This window comes from Lampetra fluviatilis (assembly GCF_964198595.1).
Source record: "Lampetra fluviatilis chromosome 45 unlocalized genomic scaffold, kcLamFluv1.1 SUPER_45_unloc_2, whole genome shotgun sequence".
Taxonomy (NCBI): Eukaryota; Metazoa; Chordata; class Hyperoartia; order Petromyzontiformes; family Petromyzontidae; genus Lampetra; species Lampetra fluviatilis.
The window spans coordinates 103993-130221 of record NW_027620426.1 but is presented as its reverse complement, the minus strand read 5'-3'; the positions used below and the strand labels follow the sequence as shown (position 1 = coordinate 130221).

The 26229-nt window shown below is 49.8% G+C and overlaps 2 protein-coding genes across 3 annotated transcripts in view; one reads left to right on the top strand and one right to left on the bottom strand.

Moving 5' to 3' along the window:
- LOC144953827 (tumor necrosis factor receptor superfamily member 6-like) overlaps positions 1-26229 on the top strand; it is an 80956-nt gene that overhangs the window by 51746 nt on the left and 2981 nt on the right. For both annotated transcript variants that reach the window (XM_078884478.1, XM_078884476.1), the window contains 5 exons: positions 15188-15272; positions 16908-17036; positions 19186-19299; positions 19998-20120; positions 20903-21045. In XM_078884478.1, the coding sequence (XP_078740604.1) occupies positions 15188-15272; positions 16908-17036; positions 19186-19299; positions 19998-20120; positions 20903-21045 (594 nt within the window). The remainder of the gene's footprint in view (positions 1-15187; positions 15273-16907; positions 17037-19185; positions 19300-19997; positions 20121-20902; positions 21046-26229) is intronic.
- On the bottom strand, positions 7-12788 carry MAJIN (membrane anchored junction protein). The gene is made up of 5 exons (XM_078884481.1): positions 12685-12788; positions 10272-10323; positions 9521-9596; positions 5746-5865; positions 7-23 (listed from the first exon to the last, which is right to left on the bottom strand). The coding sequence occupies exons 1-5, from the start codon at positions 12786-12788 to the stop codon at positions 7-9; spliced, it is 369 nt and encodes a 122-aa protein (XP_078740607.1).

The following is a 26229-nucleotide window of genomic DNA, read 5'->3' as shown; positions in this document are numbered from 1 at the left end:
TCCTCCTCAAGACAGTCCGTCTCCTGAAGCAAAACGCAGAACGAACTTGATAAATTATCGACGTACGTGTGTGTGTGTACGTTGAACATCTTTGGTGCATGTTCGTAGCCAACCGTGCTAACTGCAGGTGTGTGGGTGAGTGTGTGGGTGAGTGGGTGAGTGGGTGGGTGGGTGAGTGGGTGGGTGAGTGGGTGGGTGGGTGAGTGAGTGTGTGGGTGAGTGGGTGGGTGGGTGAGTGAGTGGGTTGGTGGGTGAGTGGGTGAGTGAGTGGGTGGGTGAGTGAGTGGGTGAGTGGGTGAGTGAGTGTGTGGGTGAGTGGGTGGGTGGGTGAGTGAGTGGGTTGGTGGGTGAGTGGGTTGGTGGGTGAGTGGGTGAGTGAGTGGGTGGGTGAGTGAGTGGGTGAGTGAGAAGGTGGGTGAGTGGGTGAGTGAGTGGGTGGGTGAGTGGGTGAGTGAGTGGGTGGGTGAGTGGGTGGGTGTGTGGGTGAGTGGCTGAGTGACTAGGTGAATGGATGGGTGGGTGAGTGTGGGAGTAGGTGGGTGAGTGGGTGAGTGGCTGAGTGAGTGGGTGAATGGGTGGGTGAGTGTGTGAGTAGGTGGGTGAGTGGGTGAGTGAGTAGGTGGATGAATGGGTGGGTGAGTGTGTGGGTGAGTGGCTGAGTGAGTAGGTGGGTGAATGGGTGGGTGAGTGTGTGAGTAGGTGGGTGAGTGAGTAGGTGGGTGAGTGTGTGAGTAGGTGGGTGAGTGAGTGGGTGGGTGAGTGTGTGAGTAGGTGGGTGAGTGAGTAGGTGGATGAATGGGTGGGTGAGTGTGTGAGAAGGTGGGTGAGTGGGTGAGTGAGTGTGTGGGTGAGTGGCTGAGTGACTAGGTGGATGGATGGGTGGGTGAGTGTGTGAGTAGGTGGGTGAGTGACTAGGTGAATGGATGGGTGGGTGAGTGTGTGAGTAGGTCGGTGAGTGGGTGAGTGAGTAGGTGGATGAATGGGTGGGTGAGTGTGTGAGTAGGTGGGTGAGTGGGTGAGTGAGTAGGTGGATGGATGGGTGGGTGAGTGTGTGAGTAGGTGGGTGAGTGGGTGAGTGAGTAGGTGGATGGATGGGTGGGTGAGTGTGTGAGAAGGTGGGTGAGTGGGTGAGTGTGTGGGTGAGTGGCTGAGTGAGTAGGTGGATGGATGGGTGGGTGAATGTGTGAGTAGGTGGGTGAGTGGGTGAGTGAGTAGGTGGGTGAGTGAGTAGGTGAGTGGGTGAGTAGGTGTGTGGGTGAGTGAGTGGGTGGTTAAGTGGGTGGATATGTCTTGAACTTATTTGGCACCATACTTAGTCAAACGTGCTAACCGGAGGTGTAGGTGGTAATAACAAACTAACCACAACAACAAACAGTTCTAGATAAATTAATTTGTCAGGCCTAGATGATGATTTAAAAGTGCATCATAGCTCCCCAGCGGTTTCCTAAAATCTAATGGGAAGAGCGTTCCAGACGGTAACATCATTAACATCACCGCCACCACCATCATCATCACCACCACCACCACTATCATGTACGTACAATTAACTTCTTTGGCACCGTACATAAGTCAACCGCAGAAATTTGAGGTGTGGAGGAAGGCCAACAAGCTAAACACAAAGCAGTTATAAATAGAAGGGAAGTAATACAATAATAAAAATAAAACATAATAAAATAATTCTCACGACGTTTCGGCCACAACGCAAGCAGCCGTCCTCAGGTGAAGAACAGGTCTGTCGGACAGACAGCGTCTGAATGACAGACCTGTTCTTCACCTGAGGACGGCTGCTTTCATTGTGGCCGAAACGTCGTGAGAATTGTATTTTATTATGTTTTATTTTTATTATTTTATTATGTTTTATTATTTTAGTATGTTTTATTATTTTACGTTGCATTTCTATTATTTTACTATTTTTATTATTTCCCTTCTACGTATTTTATGACAAAATTGTATTTTATTATGTTTTATTTTTATTATTTTATTATTTCCCTTCTACGTGACGACTTTACCGAAAGAACCAAGAAGATGAATCCCTGCAGTCACGAAAGCTTTAAATCGAAATCAGTTCTAAATAAATTAGTTGCAAATGTAGTATAGTTGTGCAATGTATAGCAGTGTAGTGTATAAATACTACACACTGCACTGCACTACACCACTATACACGATACGCAACACCGCACACACACACTACACACACGTCTGCATTAACCACACATTGTGGTATAAAATGCCCCCCCCCCCCCCACGATAATGTGTAACAGCTCCAACCCCGAGCTATGTGATGCTGCCTTTGATGTTTGCGCTGGTTAAAATTTTATTTTTTTAAATGAGCGATCTGTCAATTTGGCAATTCCGATTCGAAAAGGCGGAGATGGGCGAGAAAGCGTGGGAGGGGAAGCCAAGACCACACCAACTACAACCGCCATTCGCCACCAAGTGGCGGTGACATCACCACGGCGCCTGTGCCAGGCTAGGTGCACGTTAAGGCCATGTGAAGTGTCGAACGCCCGCTGGCACGAGATCACGGGACAGACCCTACAGGTGCCCATAGGTTGTGCCAGGCTAGGTGCACGAGGAAGTCATGAGACAGACCATGCAGGTGTCATGGTTTCTACTGCTGTGTCAGGCTCGGTGCACGAGGAGGCCACGGGACAGACCCTGCAGGTGCCATGGGTCAACTAAGATGCATCACCTGTGCTCCCTGCTGTGCCAACTTTGCTGTTTTTAAAGCCACCCGGCGCTCCGCTCGTTGTCACGAGGGAAGTCACACGAAAAACAAAGACAAAGATCCCTCGTATAGCCTGAACAGACTGTCGTGGCAAGTGCTGTTAATGAGTTGCAGCGCCTATGATGGCCAGCAATGCGGCACACGAGGGGGTGGGTGGCCAGCAGAGGTCGCAACCGGGTACCCGATACCCGTACCCTACCCGATACCCGGCTACCCATACCCGGCCGGGTACGGGTACCCGTTTGCGACCCTGGTGCGGCCGGGTACGGGTAGGCCGTGAGTCACTGGTGAGTAACCGTTTGTCACTCATTTCCCAACGTCTTGTCTCTTCTCACAATTCAAGTTGCTAGAATCAACCCACCCGCGCCTGCAACATGGCTTCGTCCGAGAGGTCGCAATCGGGTACCCGATACCCGTACCCTACCCGTACCCGGCCGGGTACGGGTACGGCCGGGTACGGGTACGGGTACCCGTTTGCGACCCTGGTGCGGCCAGGTACGGATAAGGAATCAAAACCCGTTTGTGACCTCTGGTGGCCAGCACTAAGCCCGACCGCCTTTGTCTCCCCAGTGGCGATATTTACTACACTACACACCACTGCACCAGGTACTCATTTGAGGCTGAGTCGACCTGAGGGGAGGCCCAGGAACCGGTTCGGATCATCGCTATCACAGGTGTTGGTGGCCTTGAGCGGGAATTGAACTCGGGGTCGCCAGGATCGTAGCATTAACCACTACACCACCGCTCCCTACACACTCACACACAGCTCACTCACTCACACTCACAGCTCACTCACTCACACTCACAGCTCACTCACTCACACTCACACACACAGCTCACTCACTCACACTCACACACACATCTCACTCACTCACACTCACACACACATCTCACTCACTCACACACACAGCTCACTCACTCACACTCACATCTCACTCACTCACACACAGCTCACTCACTCACACTCACATCTCACTCACTCACACCTCACTCACTCACACTCACAGCTCACTCACTCACACTCACATCTCACTCACTCACACACACAGCTCACTCACTCACACTCACACACACATCTCACTCACTCACACTGACATCATCGGTGATGGCGGATGCGAGATTTCCTGAGCCCGTTCCGTTCTCTGGAGAAGAAAGTTACCAATGGAAGAAAAAAAAAATCACAATCCAGTTTGGTGGTCATACTGCAGTTGGTGTGAGCACGGAACCGAGATACATGGCGTCATCTGGTCCAACACCATGTGAGACTAGGCTCTAAGGAAAGCTGTCTCGGGTGTGGACCAATCAACTTCAAGGACAGTGCATACATTATCAGAGTTGTGTGTTTTTTGTTTGAATTATGACTGCAGGTATTGTGGTCAATGCAAACATGACTCCTTGTAAAAAAGTTGTCAGTTTTGTTGCCAGATAGAAGAGTAAAAAAACAATTATCATATTTTTACTGGCAAATGAGGTTCCAATGGTGGAACAATAACTTAATTTACCGCAGAGACCATATACCCCATATGGAGACTCTTAGATACCCATATAGAGACCCATATAGATACAGAGAGATACATAGAGACTGATAGTGGTGGTGGTGATAGTGGAGGTGGTATTGATCGTGGTGGTAGTCGTGATGGTAGTGAAAGTGGCAGTGGTGATGGTCTTAGTGGTGGTGGTGATAGTGGACGTGATGATAGTTGTGATGGTAGTGATAGTGGTTTTAGTGGTGGTGATGGTAGTGCCAGTGATGGTGGCGATAGTTGTGATAGTGGTGGTGGTGGTGATAGTAGTAATAGTGGTGATGGTACCGATTGTGGTGATGGTACTGATTGTGATGGTAGTAATGGTAGTGATAGTAGTGATGGTGGTGATGGTAGTAATGGTAGTGATAGTAGTGATGGTGGTGATGGTAGTAATGGTAGTGATAGTAGTGATGGTGGTGATAGTAGTGATGGTGGTGATAGTGGTGATGGTGGTGATGGTAGTAATGGTGGTGATAGTAGTAATGGTAGTGATGGTAGTGATAGTGATGGTAGTGATGGTGGTGATAGTGGTGATAGAGGTGATGGTGGTGATGGTAGTAATGGTGGTGATAGTAGTGATGGTGGTGATGGTAGTGATGGTAGTGATAGTAGTGATGGTGGTGATGGTAGTGATGGTAGTGATAGTGGTGATGGTGGTGATGGTACCGATTGTGATGGTACTGATTGTGGTGATGGTAGTAATGGTAGTGATAGTAGTAATGGTAGTAATGGTAGTGATGGTAGTGATGGTGGTGATGGTGGTGATAGTAGTGATGGTGGTGATAGTAGTGATGGTAGTAATGGTAGTGATGGTAGTGATGATAGTGGTGATGGTAGTGATAGTGGTGATGGTAGTGATGATGGTGGTGATGGTAGTGATGGTGGTGATGGTAGTAATGGTAGTGATAGTAGTGATGGTAGTGATGGTGGTGATGGTAGTGATGGTAGTGATAGTGGTGATGGTGGTGATGGTACCGATTGTGATGGTACTGATTGTGGTGATGGTAGTAATGGTAGTGATAGTAGTAATGGTAGTAATGGTAGTGATGGTAGTAATGGTAGTGATGGTAGTGATGGTGGTGATGGTGGTGATAGTAGTGATGGTGGTGATAGTAGTGATGGTAGTAATGGTAGTGATGGTAGTGATGATAGTGGTGATGGTAGTGATAGTGGTGATGGTAGTGATGATGGTGGTGATGGTAGTGATGGTAGTAATGGTAGTGATAGTAGTGATGGTAGTGATGGTGGTGATGGTAGTGATGGTAGTGGTGATGGTAGTGATTGTGGTGATGGTAGTAATGGTAGTAATGGTGATGGTGGTGATGGTAGTAATGGTAGTGATAGTAGTGATGGTAGTGATGGTCGTAATGGTAGTGATGGTAATGATAGTGGTGATGGTGGTGATGGTGGTAATGGTAGTAATGGTAGTGATAGTGGTGATGGTGATGATGGTAGTGATGGTGGTGATGGTGGTGATGGTGGTGATGGTACCGTGCACTCGGGAGCCATCCAGCGCCTCCACGTAGATGATGAACATGCAGGGGTGGGACTTGAGGTCGACGCCGCACTCACGAAATTTCATTGTCCCCGCGGCCTCCCACGTGTGCTTGTCTTTTACACACGCACGCAGTGGACGTAGTGGTGGTGGTGACGGTGATGGTGGCGGTGATGGTGGCGGTGATGGTGGCGGTGATGGTGGCGGTGATGGCAGCGGTGATGGTGGCGGTGGTGGTGATGGCGGCAGTGATGGTGATGGTGGTGACGGTGGTGATGGTGACGGTGGTGATGGTGGTGGTGGTGACGGTGGTGATGGTGGTGGTGATGATGGTGGCAGTGATGGTGGTGACGGTGGTGGTGGTGATAGCGGCAGTGTTGGTGATGGTGGCGGTGATGGTGACGGTGATGATGGTGGTGATGGCGGCGATGATGGTGGTGATGGTGGTGGTGATGGTAGTGATGGTAGTGATGGTGGCGGTGGTGGTGGTGGTGATGGTGGCGGTGATGGTGGCGGTGATGGCAGCGGTGATGGTGGCGGTGATGGTGATGGCGGCAGTGATGGTGGTGGTGATGGTGGTGGTGATGGTGGTGGTGACGGTGGTGATGGCGGTGATGGTGGCGGTGATGGTGGTGATGGTGGTGGTGACGGTGGTGATGGCGGTGATGGCGGTGATGGTGGCGGTGATGGTGGTGGTGATGGTGGCGGTGATGGTGGCGGTGATGGTGGTGATGGTGGTGGTGACGGTGGTGATGGTGGCGGTGATGGTGGTGGTGATGGTGGCGGTGATGGTGGCGGTGATGGTGGCGGTGATGGTGGCGGTGATGGTGGCGGTGATGGTGGCAGTGATGGTGGCGGTGATGGTGGCGGTGATGGTAATGGTGGTGATGGTGGCGGTGATGGCGGCGGTGATGGTTGCGGTGAAATCCGCCAGGTCAAGAAACACAACGCGGAGGCTAGATGTTGACTACCTTGCCTGGTACGCAGGAGGTCGTGGGTTCGACCCCGGACCCTGCGAGATGTTAACTCCCTCGCCTGGTGTGCAAGGAGGTCGTAGGTTCGTTCCCGGACCCTGCGAGATGTTAACTACCTCACCTGGTGTGCAAGAGGTCGTGGATTCAATCCTGGACCCTGCAAGATGTTAATTCCCTCACCTGCTATGCAAGAGGTCGTGGATTCAATCCCGGACCCTGCGAGATGTTAACTACCTTGCCTGGTATGCAGGAGGTCATGGATTCAATCCCGGACCCTGCGAGATGTTAATTCCCTCGCCTGCTATGCAAGAGGTCGTGGATTCAATCCCGGACCCTGCGAGATGTTAATTCCCTCGCCTGCTATGCAGCAGGTCATGGGTTTGATCCCGTGACTCTGACGATGCCTGCAGTTACATGTATTTGGAGTCTGCGTCTCTCTCTCTCTCTCCCCGTGGATTTTTCTCTGAGTCCTCCAGTTTTTTTCCCCTCCACATTTTGAGAAACCGACGCCACTACCCGTTTATTTGGCTGCTGCTATGAATTTCCACGTTAGTTATAATTTGTGATTAGCCAGGTGGTCGCGAGCTACACAACTCAGTGGGACCTTACACCTGTGAAAATTCCGTCACAGTTCCTATGATCGCTGTTTCATTGCTTTCATGGCTTTATTTTGGTGATTTCGAAAAATGTATTGGTTTAGCCAGCCATGTTTGTTTGTTGTAGTACAGAGTTAGACTGATGGCCTTAATCTAAGTTGTCTTATGGTTGTTGTTGTTGTTTGACTTGCATCCCACTGGATTTTTGCACACAGCGTTGGTGTACGGTTGTTTTTTTCTGCAATATTTTGCTGTCTTTTCTTGGATTTTCTGTTTGCACTTAGTCACATATTCACTTTAAGATGTTTTTTGTTCATGTTTTTGTTTTTTGTTTGTTGCGGTTGCACCCGATTCAAGAGCCGAATGGCTCACAGGGCTATACCTAATACATGAACTTGAACCTGGTAAAATAATAATAGTTTAACAGCAGGTCTGCTTTTCGAGTTAAAGCTTTCGTGACTGCAGGGATTCATCTTCTTGGTTCTTTCGATAAAGTCACGTAGAATGGAAATAATAAAATAATAAAAATATCTCTGCATTTCCCATAAATATGCTAAATTCCTCTTGATATGCAAATTATTGTCAAGGTGCCCTTCCCCCCTCCATCCCAGCTTAAATAGTCGCTCCAAGCCTGGGGTGTGTCATTCAGACTCTGTCTTCTCGACAGACCTGTTCTCCACCTGAGGACGGCTGCTTGCGTTGTGGCCGAAACGTCGTGAGAAATATTTTATTATTTTATTATTTCCATTCTACGTGACGACATTACCAAAAGAACCAAGAAGAAGGTCTGCTATCCGGCATTTTACCGTCCGGAATGAAGGGTACACATGTGTATGTATGTTGAACTTCTTTGGCACAAATCGGAGGTGTGTTGGCCAGTTGTGTGGGCAAGTGTGTGAGTGAATGGGTGGTTGAGTGGGTGGTTGAGTGGGTGAATAGGTGGAAGAGTGTGTGGGTGCCGGGAAAGGTCCTGGCAAGGATTATTCAACATCGCCTTGCTAGGCACGCTGAGGAGAGGCTTGCGGAGACTCAATGTGGTTTCAGGAAAGAGCGGTCCTGCACAGATGCCATTTTTTCTGTCCGTCTGCTACAGCAGAGGTGTAGGGAATTCCAACAAGACCTACATCTCTCCTTTATTGACCTGGTCAAGGCCTATGATACCATCAGTAGGCCTGGGCTCTGGGTTGTTCTTCGTGCTTTCGGAGTCCCTGACCCTCTGCTCACGATCATTAAGGACCTTCATGATGGTGAGCGGGCCCGGGTAAAACTACGTGGCCGGGAGTCTGAGCCTTTCCCTATACACCTTGGGGTGCGACAGGGATGTCCTCTGGCTCCCATATTATTTAACATCTATTTTGACTGCGTAGTTCGTGAAGCCTTCAGTAGCTGTACCGGAGGAATTTCCATTTGGTACAGATATAATGGGAGGGTGATTGATGCCCGGGTGCTGTCAAGGGATGGCTCCCTATTGCTCAACCACGTTATGTATGCCGATGATCTGGTGATTGCTGCTCACTCAGAGGAGGAGTTTGAGGCACTGCTGCTGAACCTGGAGCTTGCCACCAAGAGGTGGGGCCTTACCATCAGCCCCACCAAAACTAAGCACCTGCCTGGGTATTTTGTACCATCGGACACTCCGCCCCCACAATTCCCAATTGGAGATAGGGCAGTTGTGGAGAAGTGGAGAGTTTCCCATACCTTGGCAGTGTGCTCATGACCGGCTCCGGTTTAGCAGCAGAGGTCTCACTCTGAATCAGTCGAGCGGCATTATCTTTTCATCGGTTGCGTAACGCTGTGTGGAAGCTACCTGGTCTATCACTCCGCACGAAGCTTCAGGTCTTCTCGGCCACGGTCATTCCCTCCCTTCTCTACGCTTGCGAAACGTGGACCCCCGTAATGGAACATCTTTGCCGGTTAGAAACATTTAGGCTGGCCTGCCTACGATCCATCCTGGGTTTAACCTGCAGGCTGGATTGTGTGAGCTCACAAATCCTTGAAAGTGTATAGTTGTGTGGTATATGGTGTAGTGTATAGTAGTGTAGTTTATAGTAGTGTAGTGTATAGTGTACAGTAGTGTATAGTGTACGGTAAGATTTTGCTACAATCTCTTTACCCCCTCCCCCCTCTTCTCCCTGATTGAGGGAGACTCGTTGACAATTTATCTTCACCGTGGGAGCCATCGACTCTCGTCAGAGGGATACACGGGAAGACGCTCAAACTGTCCGTGACGAAGGGCTTCAGATCGTCTTCGTTTGCCAGAACCACTCTGATCGCTACCTGCAGTTACAAACAACACACGCACACACAGACACACAGACACACAGAGACACAGACACACACTCACAGAGACACACACAGAGACACACACAGAGACACACACAGAGACACACACACAGAGACACACAGAGAAGTATACTAGATTTGTGTTTCTATTTCATTTATACCTGATGATGATTGCTTGTGTTGCAATCGAAACGTCGTGAGAATTGTATTATGTTTTATTTTTATTATTTTATATTATTCCCTTCTACGTGACTTTACCGAAAGAACCAAGAATATGAATCCCTGCAGTCACGAAAGCTTGCAATCAAAACAATTATCCGACATACTTAATTTCGAGCTTTCGTGACTCTCTCTCTCAAATTTAGCATTCTCAGGAAGAACGTAATCAACCAGATAGGGTGTTGACTGTTATGTTATCTGACTCTCTGTTGTATTACATTACATTTCTAAGTATACTAAATTTGTGTTTCTATTTCATTTATACCTGATGATGATTGCTTGTGTTGCAATCGAAACGTGAGAATTGTATTTTATTTTTATTATTTTATTATTTCCCTTCTACGTGACTTTACTGAAAGAACCAAGAATATGAATCCCTGCAGTCACGAAAGCTTTCAATCAAAACAATAATCCGAGGTTCTGTGAACGCCCTAAATAACCCACTCTCACCTCCAGTTCGTCCTGGATGTGCGGTTTGGCTTTGAGTGCACGCCAGTGATCTCTGTTTTGGTCATGGGTTAAACACGCAACGCACACGCAACACACACACACATTTACAATCGTCACTGCATAGATGTTTGTGGTTGTTCGAGTCCACTTGGTTGAGCTGATGTTAATGTGTGGTGATGACCAGGGTGGCTTGTGAAACACAGCTATACAGAGTAGCTCAGTAAGATAAAAGTGCTTTAGTTTTAGTATGGATATCTACGTACTGATATGGGTCTCTATGTATGCCTATACATTTAAAGTATTACTGGTAGGAACCTCCTGGTTACACCAGCCCACAGGGGATTATTGTGTCAGTCGTGCAGGGAGGGGCTGGGTGGGGAGGGAGGGGCTGGGTGGGTGGGGAGGGGCTGGGTGGGGAGGGGAGGGGCTGGGTGGGGAGGGTGGGGCTAGGGTGGGGAGGGGTGGGGCTGGGTGGGGAGGGGGTGGGTGGGGAGGGTGGGGAGGGGCTGGGTGGGGAGGGGCTGGGTGGGGAGGGTGGGGAGGGGCTGGGTGGGGAGGGTGGGGAGGGGCTGGGTGGGGAGGGGAGAGTGGGGAGGGGCTGGGTGGGGAGGGTGGGGAGGGGCTGGGTGGGGAGGGTGGGGCTGGGTGGGGAGGGGCTGGGTGGGGAGGGTGGGAGGGGTGGGGCTGGGTGGGGAGGGGCTGGTCACCCCGTGGTGCCCTTATAAAACTCAACGTTTAACCTACCCACGCCGGCTTGTGCCCGCCCTCACAGTCGGGCATATATGCGGAATACACCACGCCGCCGTTGACCCTGGCCATTGACCGAGCAACCCAACGTTCCTACCAGCTCCCTCCGCAGGAGAATGTGTTTTGCTGCTGCTATAAATTGTCACGCGATGATGATGATAACATCAGCCACTTGGTTAAGCTGTTATCATTGCGTGTGATGACCGGGTTGCTTCTGATTAAGAGTTACACAGGGTAGCTCAGAAGTGCATTACACCTGGAAACAATGAAATAGTTTAGTTTATACTCTTTGGTTCTTTCGGTAAAGTCACGTAGGTAGAAAAATAAAATATAAAATAAAAATAAATTAAATTTTTCTTTTATTTTTCCACCTACGTGACTTTACCGAAAGAACCAAAGAGTATGGATCCTTGCAGTCATGTGTTCATACGTTGACGCTGTTGAGTTTGAGGAGGCCGATAAGTTACTGTAATAAGTTAATGTAAACAAACATTAACATGTATAATAAAGAGTATGTTCTTCCTTTTTTTTCATGGTTCTTTCGGTAAAGTCATCACGTAGAAGGGAAATAATAAAATAATAAAAATAAAACATAATAAAATTATTCTCACGACGTTTCGGCCACAACGCAAGCAGCCGTCCTCAGGTGAAAAACAGGTCTGTCGGAAAGACAGCGTCTGAATGAGCACCACCAGGTTTGGCAGCGTATATTTAAGCTGCTGGGTTGGAGGGGGAAGAGCGCCTTGACAAAGGAATTTGTATATCAAGAGGAATTTAGCATATTTATGGGAAATGCAGATATGGGATTAGTCACTACTTGTGTTCTTCACCTGAGGACGGCTGCTTGCGTTGTGGCCGAAACATCGTGAGAATTGTATTATTTTACGATGTTTTATTTTTATTATTTTTTTTATTATTAAATAAAAAAATAAAGCATATAAAAAACAATTGTTTTGTATTATGTATTAATATTTTACACACACTCACAGAGACACACACAGAGACACACACAGAGACACACACAGAGACACACACACAGAGACACACAGAGAAGTATACTAGATTTGTGTTTCTATTTCATTTATACCTGATGATGATTGCTTGTGTTGCAATCGAAACGTCGTGAGAATTGTATTATGTTTTATTTTTATTCTTTTATATTATTTCCCTTCTACGCGACTTTACCGAAATAACCAAGAAGATGAATCCCTGCAGTCACGAAAGCTTTAAATCGAAATTTAAAGAGTATATTAATTGAGAAGAAAAAAAATAGAGGAGTGAGAGGTCTCGAATCCCCCCTCACCCACCACTCGGCAGAGGTCGCAAACAGGTTTTGATTCCTTACCCGTACCCGGCCACACCAGGGTCGCAAACGGGTACCGGGTAGGGTACGGGTATCGGGTACCCGATTGCGACCTCTGGGATGAAGCCACGTTGCAGGCGATGGTGGGTTGATTCTAGGAACGTGAATTGTGAGAAGAGACAAGACATTGGGGAAATGAGTGACAAACGGTGACTCGCCAGTGACTCACGGCCTACCCGTACCCGGCCGCACCAGGGTCGCAAACGGGTACCCGGCCGGGTACGGGTAGCCGGGTATCGGGTAGGGTACAGGTATCGGGTACCCGGTTGTGATCTCTGCCCCCCGGGGGTTATCCGGCATCACCTGCTGGCGAGGCCGTACTGCATCTTGACCTTGCAGATGATGGTGCCGCCCATGACCAAGAGTCGCGTCTCGGGGCTGGGAAAGGAGAACGGCTGTAACGGCATCCCCCTACACACACCGATATGAAGACAAAGGTCCCCCGCTTAGCCTGTAACAGACTATCTAGTGGCGAGTAGCCGCGCCTACAAAAGTCGGCACTGTGGCACGCACAGAGAGGGTGGCTGGCCAGCATTAGAGATACACGGAGATACACACACACACACAACAACAACAACCGCCGTTCGCCAGTAAGTGGCGGTGACGCCACCACGACGCTTGTGCCAGGCCATGTGCACGTTGAGGCCACGTGAAGTGTCGAACGCCTGCTGGTAGGAGGTCACGGGGCAGACCCAGGTGCCACGGGTCGACTGACATGACTGGCTGATGCACCACCTGTGGCCCCTCCTGTGCCAACTTGCTGTGCTTTAGCCACCCGGCGCTCTGCTCGTTGTGAGCGTCGCTCCTCCCCCCTCTGTTGTTGTTGGAGGGCGATTACCTGCAACTGCCCAGTAGCGTCCTTCACGAGCCTCCTCCAAAGAGGCCAATCTTGACACCGCTGGTACCAGTCATTGGCAAGTCCACTCAGCTCCACATCTTCCTGTACCACATCACTCCATCTCTTCTCTAGTCCGTGCCGCGCCCATTTAGCCCCCTCGATCCGGCCGAACAAAAGGTGTTTAGGTGGCTGGGCATGCGGGCTACATGACCCAGCCAACGCAGCCTTGCCTGCTGGAGGAGCTCCGATGGGACTTTGTCCAGATCTTTCAAGGATTTGTGAGCTCACACAATCCAGCCTGCAGGTTAAACCCAGGATGGATCGTAGGCAGGCCAGCCTAAATGTTTCTAACCGGTCGAAGATGTTCCATTAGGGGGGGTCCACGTTTCACAAGCGTAGAGAAGGGAGGGAATGACCGTGGCCGAGATGACCCGAAGCTTCGTGCGGAGCGACAGACCAGGTAGCTTCCACACAGCGTTACGCAACCGATGAAAAGATAATGCCGCTCGACTGATTCGAAGTGAGACCTCTGCTGTCAAACCAGAGCCGGTCATGAGCACACTGCCCAGGTATGGGAAACTCTCCACTCTCTCCACAACTGCCCTGTCACCTATGGGGAACTGAGGGGTGGGGTGTTTGGTGGCACAAAATACCCAGGCAGGTGCTTAGTTTTGGTGGGGCACACAGATACACACAGAGATACATACACACAGATTCAGACACACAGAGATGTATACATATGTAAATATGTAATAAACCCACTCCGGACGATATCGTATTTTCGTGTCTTGTCTCTCACATCGCTGGGTTCATTTTCCCCATTAACCCCGTTACTACAGCGTGGCGTTCGCTCGCTTCCCTCGCTCCCTCACACCGCTGGCTAATGGCGTTCGGGAGACAGCCAGCGGCCACGTGGCAGGCCGGAGGCACAGACGTGGTCCCTCCTCAAACCTCTCCACACTGACCACGCGCTGTCTCTCTCCACCCCTTATAACACCTGGTTGCTCACGTGATGCCACGCAGCCAATCATCAGCCTCACCCCTGGAACCTTCTAGATGTTCATCTTCTAGGTTCTTTGGGTAAAGTCATCACGTAGAAGGGAAGTAATAAAATAATAATAATAAAACATTATAAAATACAATTCTCACGACGTTTCGGCCACAACGCAAGCAGCCGTCCTCAGGTGAAGACCAGGTCTGTCGGGGAGACAGCGTCTGAATGAAACACCACCAGGCTTGGAACGTATAATTAAGCTGGGTTGGAAGGTGGGAAGGGCGCCGCGACAAAATAATTTGCATATCAAGAGGAATTTAGCATATTTATGGGAAATGCAGGAATGTGATTAGTACTACTTGTGAAATGCGTAGGAGGTGGGCGGGAGGTTTATTACTTCCCTTCTACGTGACTTTACCGAAAGAACCAAGAAGCCGGCACAGCCTATCACCCAGTTACCCCCGGGTGCATCCTCATATTACACAAACACACAGATACAAAGACCAAGATCCCCCCTATAGCCTGAACAGACTGTTGGGGCAAGTGTTGTTAGCGAGCACCTATGAAGGCCGGAACGGCACACGAGGGGGTGGGTGGCCAGCACCACACCCGGCCGCCTTTGTCTCCCCAGTGGCGATGTTTACTGCACACCACTGCACGAGGTAATTCATTTGAGGCCAAGGACCCGGTTCGGATAACACTGGTCAACACACTTTTTCTGGCACGAGGTATTCCAACGGTTTTAAGGTAATTCTGGGGTGCGGTACCCTACCCGTACCCAGCCGGCCGTACCCTACCCGTACCCAGCCGGGTACGGGTAGGGTACGGCCGGGTACGGGTACCCGTTTGCGACCCTGGTGCGGCCGGGTACGAGTAAGGAATCAAAACCCGTTTGCGACCTCTGCCGTGCGAAAAATTCCCGAATGCCGAGTGGTCGCTTTCAATGCCCGCTTTTTTTCGTCCGCTGTCCGCAGGGCACGTTGCCGGTCCACTCGGAAGACTGCGGCAGCCGCCAATACAGATCGAAAGGTGGTTTCTGTTGCAAGCTCTGTCCGGCAGGTAACCAGATGGACGGGATGGACGGGGTGGGTGGGGGGGTCCTGACATATTCTCTCAACCTATTTTATATTTCGATTTAAAGCTTTCGTGACTGCAGGGATTCATCTTCTTGGGTCTTTCGGTAAAGTCATCACGTAGAATTCAGACTGTCTTCTCGACAGACCTGTTCTTTTAATTCTAGATTTGAAGCTTTCGTGACTGCAGGGATTCATACTCATAGTTCTTTCGGTAAAGTCACGTAGGTAAAAAATGAAATTAAAATTAATAGAAAATAAAATAATAAAAATCACGACGTTTCGGAGGCAACACAAGTCTGCGTCATCAGGTGGGACCGTCACAGCCAGATTTGCTGCATCAAGTGAGGCAGGGATTCAAGATGCAAGCTCTTAAATGTATTTAAGAGCTTGCATCTTGAATCCCTGATCTTCACCTGAGGACGGCTGCTTGCGTTGTGGCCGAAACGTCGTGAGAATTATTTTATTACGTTTTATTTTTATTATTTTATTACTTCCCTTCTACGTGAGTTTACCGAAAGAACCAAGAAGACTATTTTATATTCTACCAGCAGTAACTAATTTCACCAGCAGTAACTAATTGGAACGTTTTGTAACCCCTGCCTAAATTGGCTGTGTCTGGCAACGGCGATAGCGACGGCTGGCTGGCTTAACGACCACCACGCAACATTTATATGAAATGGGACCTTTTTTTGGCAGTATCAATGTATGAACAAATAAGATTAGGTTTTATCCTTTCTGGCAATAAAACAGGAGGTGTTAAGATGTTCAAGCAACAAATTGAAACCTTTTTATTTTTCACGGGTAATGTTATTGGCTCTGCAAAAGCCTCGATTGCAACACAAGCAATCATCATCAGGTATAAGTGAAATAGAAACACAAATCTAGTATACTTAGAAATGTAATGTAATATAACAGAGTCGGATAACATAACAGTCCACACCCTACCTGGTTGATTACGTTCTTCCTGAGAATGCTAAATTTGAGAGAGAGATAAAACACAGAACCAGAGACATATAAACAGACATATAAGTAGAGACAGATAAGTAGAGACATATGTTAGTCTATATGTCTCTGGTTCTGTGTTTTATCTCTCTCTCAAATTTAGCATTCTCAGGAAGAACGTAATAAACCAGCTAGGGTGTTGACTGTCATGTTATCCGACTCTGTTGTATTACATTACATTTCTAAGTACACTAGATTAGTGTTTCTATTGCATTTATACCTGATGACGATTGCTTGTGTTGCAATCGAAACATCGTATGCTAGTATTTAATTTAGTATTTTCTCTTCATACGTGACTTTACCGAAAGAACCAAAGAGTAATTCTTGCAGTCACGAAAGCTCCAAATTAAGTTTCTACAAAGGCCTTTTCAATTAATTACCTGAAAATAAATACCTAAATAAGCTATTAAATATACGTGAAAATTATCTCACCACTTTGCCTCACTCTCATCAACGTGTCTCTCATCAATTTCTCTCTCCGTCTCCCATGACTTTCTCTCTATATCTCACAACGCACACGCTCACCCCAATGGGGACAAGGGTTAAAAACGCAACCGTTAACGTAACGTGCATTCCCATTTTTCTGCTTTCTCCCCCCTCCTTCCCATCTCCCCAGGTAGGTTCCTGGAAAAAGAATGCCCCACGCAAGGAAGCACGTCCAACTGCGAAGCTTGTCCCGGCGGTTTCTTTACGGCGATCGAAAACTACTCTGAAAAATGCTTCAAATGCAAGCCCTGCGAATTAGGTGATTCACAACCATTCCTTCCGCCGAAATTGAGCCTTGTGGCAATTATGTAGGGAGCATCAACAGTGGCCAAGAGATGTTAACCACCTCGCCTGGTATGGAGGAGGTCGTGGGTTCGATCCCGACCCTGCGAGATATTAACTACCTCGCCTGGTATCAGAGGTCGCAACCGGGTACCCGATACCCGTACCCTACCCGATACCCGGCTACCCGTACCCAGCCGGGTACGGGTAGCCGGGTACCCGTTTGTGACCCTGGAACGGCCGGGTACGGGTAGACCGTGAGTCACTGGTGAGTAACTGTTTGTCACTCATTTCCCAACGTCTTGTCTCTTCTCACAATTCAAGTTCCTAGAATCAACCCACCCGCGCCTGCAACATGGCTTCGTCCCAGAGGTCGCAATCGGGTACCCGATACCCGTACCCTACCCGTACCCGGCCGGGTACGGGTAGGGTACGGGTATCGGGTACCCGTTTGCGACCCTGGTGCGGCCGAGTACGGATACGGGTAAGGAATCAAAACCCGTTTGCGACCTCTGCCTGGTATGCAGGAGGTCGTGAGTTCGACCCCGACCCTGACGCCTGCTGCTGTGTATTTGTGGAGTTTGCACGTCTTTATTTTTCCCCGTGGTGGTCGCGTGGATTTTTCTCCAGGACCTCCAGTTTTTCCCCTCCACGTTTAGAATCAATGTCACGCGTGTAAGATGAAGGTAGTTGTACAGTCGACCCTTCTGCATCGCGACTTTCCCCATCGCGGTTTCGATATATCGCGGGGTCGGCTTAAGAAATAAAATGGGATTTTTTTTTTTTAGTTTTGCGAAAGCCGCAGACGACACACAAAAAGTTTAGTAACTCAGAAATGCATAAAATCTATGTACAATACTGTATAAAATTTATGTATTTTATATTTGAACACCATAAATTTCCCAAAAAATTTTATAGTTACATTTTGTATAAAGTTTAAGTTTGCAAAAAGAACGCAAAAGCCAGCAGACGACACGCAAAAGGCTAACAGCGCCCGCCCCCCCCGGAGGGGCAAACAAAAAGAAACAACTCTGATAATGCATATCATTATCAGAGTTGTTTCTTTTTGTTTGCATTTTGACTGCTTGTGTTGTGGTTATTGCAAACATGACGCCTTGTATAAAGGTGTCAGTTTTGTACCAGTTTAAAGGGTAAAAACCTACTACTTTATTTTGCCACTGGTAAAGGAGATGTCTCATTGAGGCCATAGAAACCCGTTCTGTTGAAACCGTCCCAAGTGTCCAGCGATCGTCGGTCACCTTTGCTGCGATGTTAGGAATACCCCGATGCTGTGCTGTCAAATATATTTTTAAAAACCAAAGTGCTGCAAATGTAACAACTCATTTCCCACTTTTATGTCTCCAATTTTGACCGATTTTAAACAAGAAAAAACCCACGTGTGGTGTAATAAACACTGTGCGGCTGTTGAGGGGAAGAAGCGAATATTGAACGGACAGATTCCCCCGTGACCGGTCTTGTTCCGCTGCTTGAGGAGACGTCCCTCCTTGTCGTCGTCCAATCTTCGGACAAAAAAAAAACTCCAATTGAGCAGATTTTGTCTTTTCGATTTAAAGCTTTCGTGACTGCAGGGATTCATCTTCTTGGTTCTTTCGGTAAAGTCACGAAGAAGGGAAATAATAAAATAATAAAAATTAAACATCAAATACAATTCTCACGACGTTTTGGCCACAACGCAAGCAGCCGTCAAGGCGCCCTTCCTCCTCTAACCTAGCTTAAATATACGCTGCCAAGCCTGGTGGTGTTTCATTCAGACACTGTCTTTCCGACAGACCTGTTCTTCACCTGAGGACGGATGCTTGCGTTGTGGCCGAAACGTCGTGGGAATTGTATTTTAGTGTTTATTTTTATTATTTTATTATTTCCCTTCTACGTGACTTTACCGAAAGAACCAAGAAGACACATTTTATCCGTTAAATCCGAGAACCGTTGAATGATCCGCTGAACCGAGGGCTTACTTTATCTCACAATTCCCGTCGTGAGGAGAAAAAATCTATCGTTATAGAACAACGGGCTACAATGGCAACGACGATGACAGTGGTGGTGGCGGCGATGTTGTCAAACCCCTTGCTCCCCTTCTTTTCGCTTTCTTTCCCCACCGTCCACAGACGAGGTGGAAGTGAGTCCGTGCAGCGCATCTTCGGACAGGGTCTGCACGTGTATGCCGGAATTCTACAAACCGGAGGGTGAACACTTTTGCAGGCCACAGGCCACCACCGCAGGTATGCGCATACGCACTGAGGACTTCTTTCTCACCGTACGTAGCCAACCACGCTAATTGGAGGTATGTGGGTGAGTGGGTGAGTGGGTGAGAAATGTGGGTGGGTGACTGGATATATGTAGAACTTCTTTCGCACTGTACATAGCAAACCGGCTCACCCCAAAAACACGTATCACCCCCAAAACACGTATCACCCCCGAATAGGGCCACTGTGGCTAGGAGATGTAAACTCCGATTTAAAGCTTTCGTGACTGCAGGGATTCATCTTCTTGGTTCTTTCGTTAAAGTCACGTAGAAGGGAAGTAATAAAATAATACAAATAAAACATAATAAAATAATTCTCACGACGTTTCGGCTACAACGCAAGCAGCCGTCCTCAGGTGAAGAACAGGTCTGTCAGGAAGACGGCGTCTTCAGAAGCTGTCTCCCCGACAGACCTGGTCTTCACCTGAGGACGGCTGCTTACGTTGTGGCCAAAACGTCGTGAGAATAATTTTATTATGTTTTATTTTTATTATTTTATTACTTCCCTTCTACGTGACTTTACCGAAAGAACCAAGAAGATGTAAACTCGCTTGCCTGGTATACAGGTCGTGGGTTCATACGCTGGTGCAACCCCAACAATGCCTGATTCACAAATGGCCCCTCCTTTTTAAACGGGCGTGTTTTTCTGTGCGTGTGTGCGTGCGTTTTTCACAGATTTCCAAGTATCTGATGGATCCACCCTTCCGATTGCCATCGGCGGTGCTGTTGGCGGCGTGTGTCTTTTAATCGCAGCAGCAGTGGCTTGTTATTTCCTGATGAGGAAACGCCGACGACGCGGTAAGTAACTCCCAATTTATGCGGTTGGCTACGTATGGTGAAAAAGAAGTTCAATATAAATACTACACTGCTATACATTACACTATACACTAAACCACTATACACTTCGATTTAAAGCTTTCGTGACTGCAGGGATTCACCTTCTTGGTTCTTTCGGTAAAGTCACGTAGAAGTGAAATAATAAAATAATAAAAATAAAACATCATAAAATAATTCTCACCACAACGCAAGCAGCCGTCCTCAGGTGAAGAACAGGTCTGTCGAGAAGACAGAGTCTGAATGACTATACACTGCACTGCTACACACTAAACTACTATACACACTACACTATACAGTACACTACACTAGACATTAAACGATACACTACGAGTCTGCGCAGACTTGTCGCAAGTCGCCTCGGTGTCGGTAGCAGTCATTAGGCGTTTGTGGATACGAGTTTTGATCGTTACTGTGGGGGGTTTAACTGACTCAGAAAGGTCATAAAAGTCGGGGCTCCCTTGTGTACTAAATTGAAAACTAATTTCTTTAGAACTGCTTTTTGTTGTTGTGTTTAGTTAGTTGTTCTTCCCCCACACCGCCGATTAGCATGGCTGGCTATGTACGGTGTCAAAGAAGTCCAACATGCACACGTAAAAAAATGTTCTGACCCCGTGCCCCATCCTGGACATCTTTGAAAAAGAGCTTCATAGCTCATCGGATTTCTCCAGGATGGAAAAAATATCTCCGATTCCGATTCCAGGGAATTCTGAAATGTCCTTTCTCCTCCTCTTGTTTATCCACAGACATTCCAGTAAGTTGCAATGTTCCGATGGAGGTAATGGAAAATGTATCCGCGAGCAGGCAAGACAACATTGTCAACAACCAAGCACAGCATGAGCCGCTCCTTCACGATGTCGTTTGCAGTAATGGGATCGTCAGTCAGTTGGTAAGCAATCCAGAGATTCCCCTCTTGCGCCTGCATGAGAATACAGCAGAGGTCGCAAACGGGTTTTGATTCCTTACCCGTACCCGGCCGCACCAGGGTCGCAAACGGGTTACCCGTACCCATACCCGGCCGTACCCGTACGGGTAGGGTACGGGTATCGGGTACCCGATTGCGACCTCTGGGATGAAGCCATGTTGCAGGCGCGGGTGGGTTGATTCTAGGAACTTGAATTGTGAGAAGAGACAAGACGTTGGGAAATGAGTGACAAACGGTGACTCACCAGTGACTCACGGCCTACCCGTACCCGGCCGCACCAGGGTCGCAAATGGGTACCCGTACCCGGCCGGGTACGGGTAGCCGGGTATCGGGTAGGGTACGGGTATCGGGTACCCGGTTGCGACCTCTGGAATACAGGTAGTCCCCGACTTACGATAGAGATGCGTTACGACGACCCCATCGTAAGTCGAAAATATCGTACGTCAAAATGGTCTAGCCTACCCAGGGGTCTTAAAGAATGGTGATAATTTAGCAAAACAGAGCAATTTACAGTACCGTACTGTATAAACTATATACCGTATGTATTTGTAATAAATGACTCTTGCAATGGGTCTGTCTCCGTTGTCCTTTATTGTGGTTCGTACAACTTTGCCCGCACGGCGTCTCGCTCAGTGTCTCCTCCGTCTCCCGCTCGACAGCCCCACTGCTGCCGTCGCTCCTGCAGCCTTGCTGCCGCCTCACTATGCAGCCCCGCTGCTGGCTCTTCACTCAGCCTCTCTGTCCCCGACCTGCAGCCCCACGGTTGCCCTCCTTGCAGCCCCGCTGCTGGCTCTCCGTCTCCTCCGTGCCCGGACACCGCTGGCCAACGGTGCCGAGTCTCGACCTGTGGCGATCGCGCCACTTTCCACCTCCTGCCCTGCGTGGCCTCCTCCTGTCCTTATTCCCACACTCTCCTCCAGCCCTTCCGGTTCCTGCCCTTAAAAGCTCTCCTCTCTCCCCACGTGACCCAACTCCTCCCACCTGTTACGTTATATCTGCGAGGTCGTTTACGCTCGCATTACACCACCCTCCCCCGTAGAGAAAATTTCAGCCGTCCTCGGCTGAAACAGAACAAGTAATGCGAGCGACCACCAACCATCAGCCCTGAACAGACAACGGAGAATACAACGAATATAACAATAACAACAAGAACGAGAACAACAATCAACGAAAAGAAAGGGACTTCGAACGCGTGCGGGTCGCCGGCCCGTCCCAGACGAGCGGCGGCCCCCCTGCAGACCTGAGAACGCGACGGGGTTTTAGGAGCGACAGGATCAAAACCGCCTGTCACTATTGGAGGCCCGCCAACTCGAAGGTCCCGTTCCCCCGAAGGACCAGAGTCCGGGGCGTCCCGCAACCGTGTCTGTGGTGGGGTTGGAGGGGCGGCGGGGCCAGGTGTCCCCGCAGCCATGGTAGGCCCACCCAGAGCAGAGTCCGCTGCCTCCTGCAGTGTCACGGCTGGTTTGTCTGTCCAGGAGGGTCCTTCCGCGGCACGTCTGTGGTCGAGGCCTTCTGCTGAGGCGGCCCCGGGATACGGGCCCAGCAATCCCTGGCGTAGTGGCCTTTGCGACCGCAGCGGAAGCACTCGACGTCATTACGACGCACAGCACTCCCCCCATCCCGACGCTCCCGAGTCGGCGGCGCAGATCGCGGCCCCGGTCCTCCGCGGGCCGGCCACTGCGCAGAGGCGGCCGTCAATTCCTGCGGGCCCCCCCCGTCAGGAACATACACCGCCCTCTTGGGATCCCAACCCATGGCACCCCCTTCCACGATGGGCCCCCCCATCCACGCTGTTACCTGCTTCCAACGGCGCAGATTAAACTGGGCATCCAAACACTTCGCAGCCGCCCGAGACGTCAGCTTCTCATGACCGCACACCGGCATAGGGATCCCCAAATCTCTCGACAGCTCAAGCATTTTGCCAAAAATCAGGGGTGCCAGTAGGTCAGGCTCCGTCTCAGGGTATGCGGCCATGGCCAATTCCAAGACAACACCCCTGTATGCCACCGGCGACTCTTCGGGTGCCCGCTGGCGCTGAACTAATTGTTGGTGAGCGTCATCCGGTGGCTCGTACGCATCCGCCATCTCGTCAAAAACCCCTCTCAGTGTCTTCTTTTTCTCGGCCTTGATGGAACGGAAAAATCTGACCGACTCATCGTCTAGAAGAGTTGGCAGAACTTCCAGGGCGTCTGCGTCAGTCCATCTGGCGGAGCGCACCGCCGCCAAAAATCTGCAGGTGAATGCACTCCAATGGCCTCCAATCGAAAATTCTTTAACTGTTGTCAAGTGACGGCTGCGGGTCCTCGCTCCGCCGTCCTCCGCAGACGGCGCGTCGCGTGGCATATTCAAGATGGCGTCGCACCGCAACGTGTCAAAGATGGCGGCTTCCCGCCGCGGAGGGCGCAAGATTTCGATTTAAAGCTTTCGTGACTGCAGGGATTCATCTTCTTGGTTCTTTCGGTAAAGTCACGTAGAAGGGAAGTAATAAAATAATAAAAATTATTTTATTACTTCCCTTCTTCCCTTCTACGTGACTTTACCGAAAGAACCAAGAAGAGGGCGCAAGATGTCGGCTTCCCGTGGTTCTTCCCCTGCCACGCCCAAGATGGCGTCCTCGCGCCGCGTGGCAAAGGGCGCTGGCGGCGCAGGCAAGGCCGCGGTCTGTCGATCACCCCCGGGCCTCCCCGACGCCGTCGCCGGCGTGACGAGGTCGCACAGTTGCGCGAAGACGGTCTTCAAAGTCTCCAGCTGGGCCGCCATCTGTCTTCATCGCTGGTCAGCGTCCCCCGGCGTGGGCGGATCCACCGACGTGGCGACCTCTTGCACCCCCGGCCCACCACTCGTTCCCGCTTAGATTTCCTCCTCCATTGTTGGCAGCCCCACTGCCTGAGGAAGGTCGTCGTCGTCGGAAGATGTAGCAGACGATGGTGCGGGGATATTCTTTCTTCTGAGCTGTTTTGACATGCCGTTTCACTTCTGACACCAGTGTAATAAATTACTCTCGCACTGGGTCTGTCTCCGTTGTCCTTTATTGTGGTTCGTACAACTTTGCCCGCACGGCGTCTCGCTCAGTGTCTCCTCCGTCTCCCGCTCGACAGCCCCACTGCTGCCGTCGCTCCTGCACCCTTGCTGCCGCCTCACTATGCAGCCCCGCTGCTGGCTCTTCACTCAGCCTCTCTGTCCCCGACCTGCAGCCCCACGGCTGCCCTCCTTGCAGCCCCGCTGCTGGCTCTCCGTCTCCTCCGTGCCCGGACACCGCTGGCCAACGGTGCCGAGTCTCGACCTGTGGCGATCGCGCCACTTTCCACCTCCTGCCCTGCGTGGCCTCCTCCTGTCCTTATTCCCATACTCTCCTCCAGCCCTTCCGGTTCCTGCCCTTAAAAGCTCTCCTCTCTCCCCACGTGACCCAACTCCTCCCACCTGTTACGTCATATCCGCGAGGCCGTTTACGCTCGCATTACACCACCCTCCCCCGTAGAGAAATTTCCAGCCGTCCTCGGCTGAAACAGTAATGCGAGCGACCACCAACCATCAGCCCTGAACAGACAACGGAGAATACAACGAATATAACAATAACAACAAGAACGAGAACAATCAACGAAAAGAAAGGGACTTCGAACGCGTGCGGGTCGCCGGCCCGTCCCAGACGAGCGGCGGCCCCCCTGCAGACCGAGAACGCGACGGGGTTTTAGGAGCGACAGGATCAAAACCGCCTGTCGCTATTGGAGGCCCGCCAACGCGAAGGTCCCGTTCCCCCGAAGGAACAGAGTCCAGGGCGTCCCGCAACCGTGTCTGTGGTGGGGTTGGAGGGGCGGCGGGGCCAGGGGTCCCCGCAGCCGTGGTAGGCCCACCCAGAGCAGAGTCCGCTGCCTCCTGCAGTGTCACGGCTGGTTTGTCTGTCCAGGAGGGTCCTTCCGCGGCACGTCTGTGGTCGAGGCCTCCTGCTGGGTTGCCTTGCCCTAAGCTTGCATTCATGGTTGAACGACCGCCAGGAATGTATGCACTTATGCAATTTGTCCTTTACACCATTGGATCCTCATTTGCCAGTAAAAAAATGATAATTGGTGTTTTACCCTTCTATCTGGCAACAAAACTGACACCTTTTTTTACAAGATAGATACAGATAGAAGGGTAAAAAACCAATTATCATATTTTTACTGGCAAATGAGGTTCCAATGGTGTAAATGCTTACCCCGAGCTCTCATAATCTGATGGTGCATTGTCTTTGAGTTGTGCGCCTTTTGGCGTCATCTGGTCCAACCCATGTGAGACTAGGCTCTAAGGAAAGCTGTCTCAGGTGTGAACCAATCAACTTCAAGGACAGTGCACATTATCAGAGTTATGTTTTTTGTTTGCATTATGACTGCAGGTATTGTGGTCTATGTAAACATGACTCCTTGTAAAAAAGGTGTCAGTTTTGTTGCCAGATAGAAGGGTAAAAAACCAATTATCAATTTGTCCTTATTTACTATTTGTTGACTTGATTACCATTTACGATAATTTGCACTCCTATCAGTTTTTGTCGTGTTTGTCGTTGTAACTTGCCACGGTGGCTAGGGAGATGTTAACTACCTCGCCTGGTATGGAAGAGGTTGTGGGTTCTATCACCTGACCCTGACAATGCCTGCTGCTGTATATGTCAAGCCTGCATCTCCCTCTCTCTCCCCATGGTGGTCGCGTGTATTTTTTGTTTCTTGCCTTCCCCATTCACGGGGGGGGGGACCTCAACAACGTCCTTCATCATCACTTGAAGTGACACGCAAGGCACTTTTTGGACCCGCGTGCTGATCATGGTCCACACCCCTAAACGGCATAATCCAATTGCACAAACCACAACATTAGAAGATGACGCGGATACCCGATGCACAAATGGAAGATTAAAAACTCTCCAGTGGTCATCCAGAGCAGGGAGCGTAGTACAATATTTGATGACGCAATAACGCCCCGATCCACAAATACGGAAGTTAGACATCATCATGGCGATGATAATACTACAGTGATACCTCGGTTCACGAACTTAATTCGTGAACTGACTCTGGTCTCGAACTGAATTGGTCGTGAACCGAGGCACATTTTCCCATAGGGTTCAATGTAAATCCAGTTAATCCGTTCTGACCTTTTTTTTTGGTTTTTGAAGCACAAAAATAT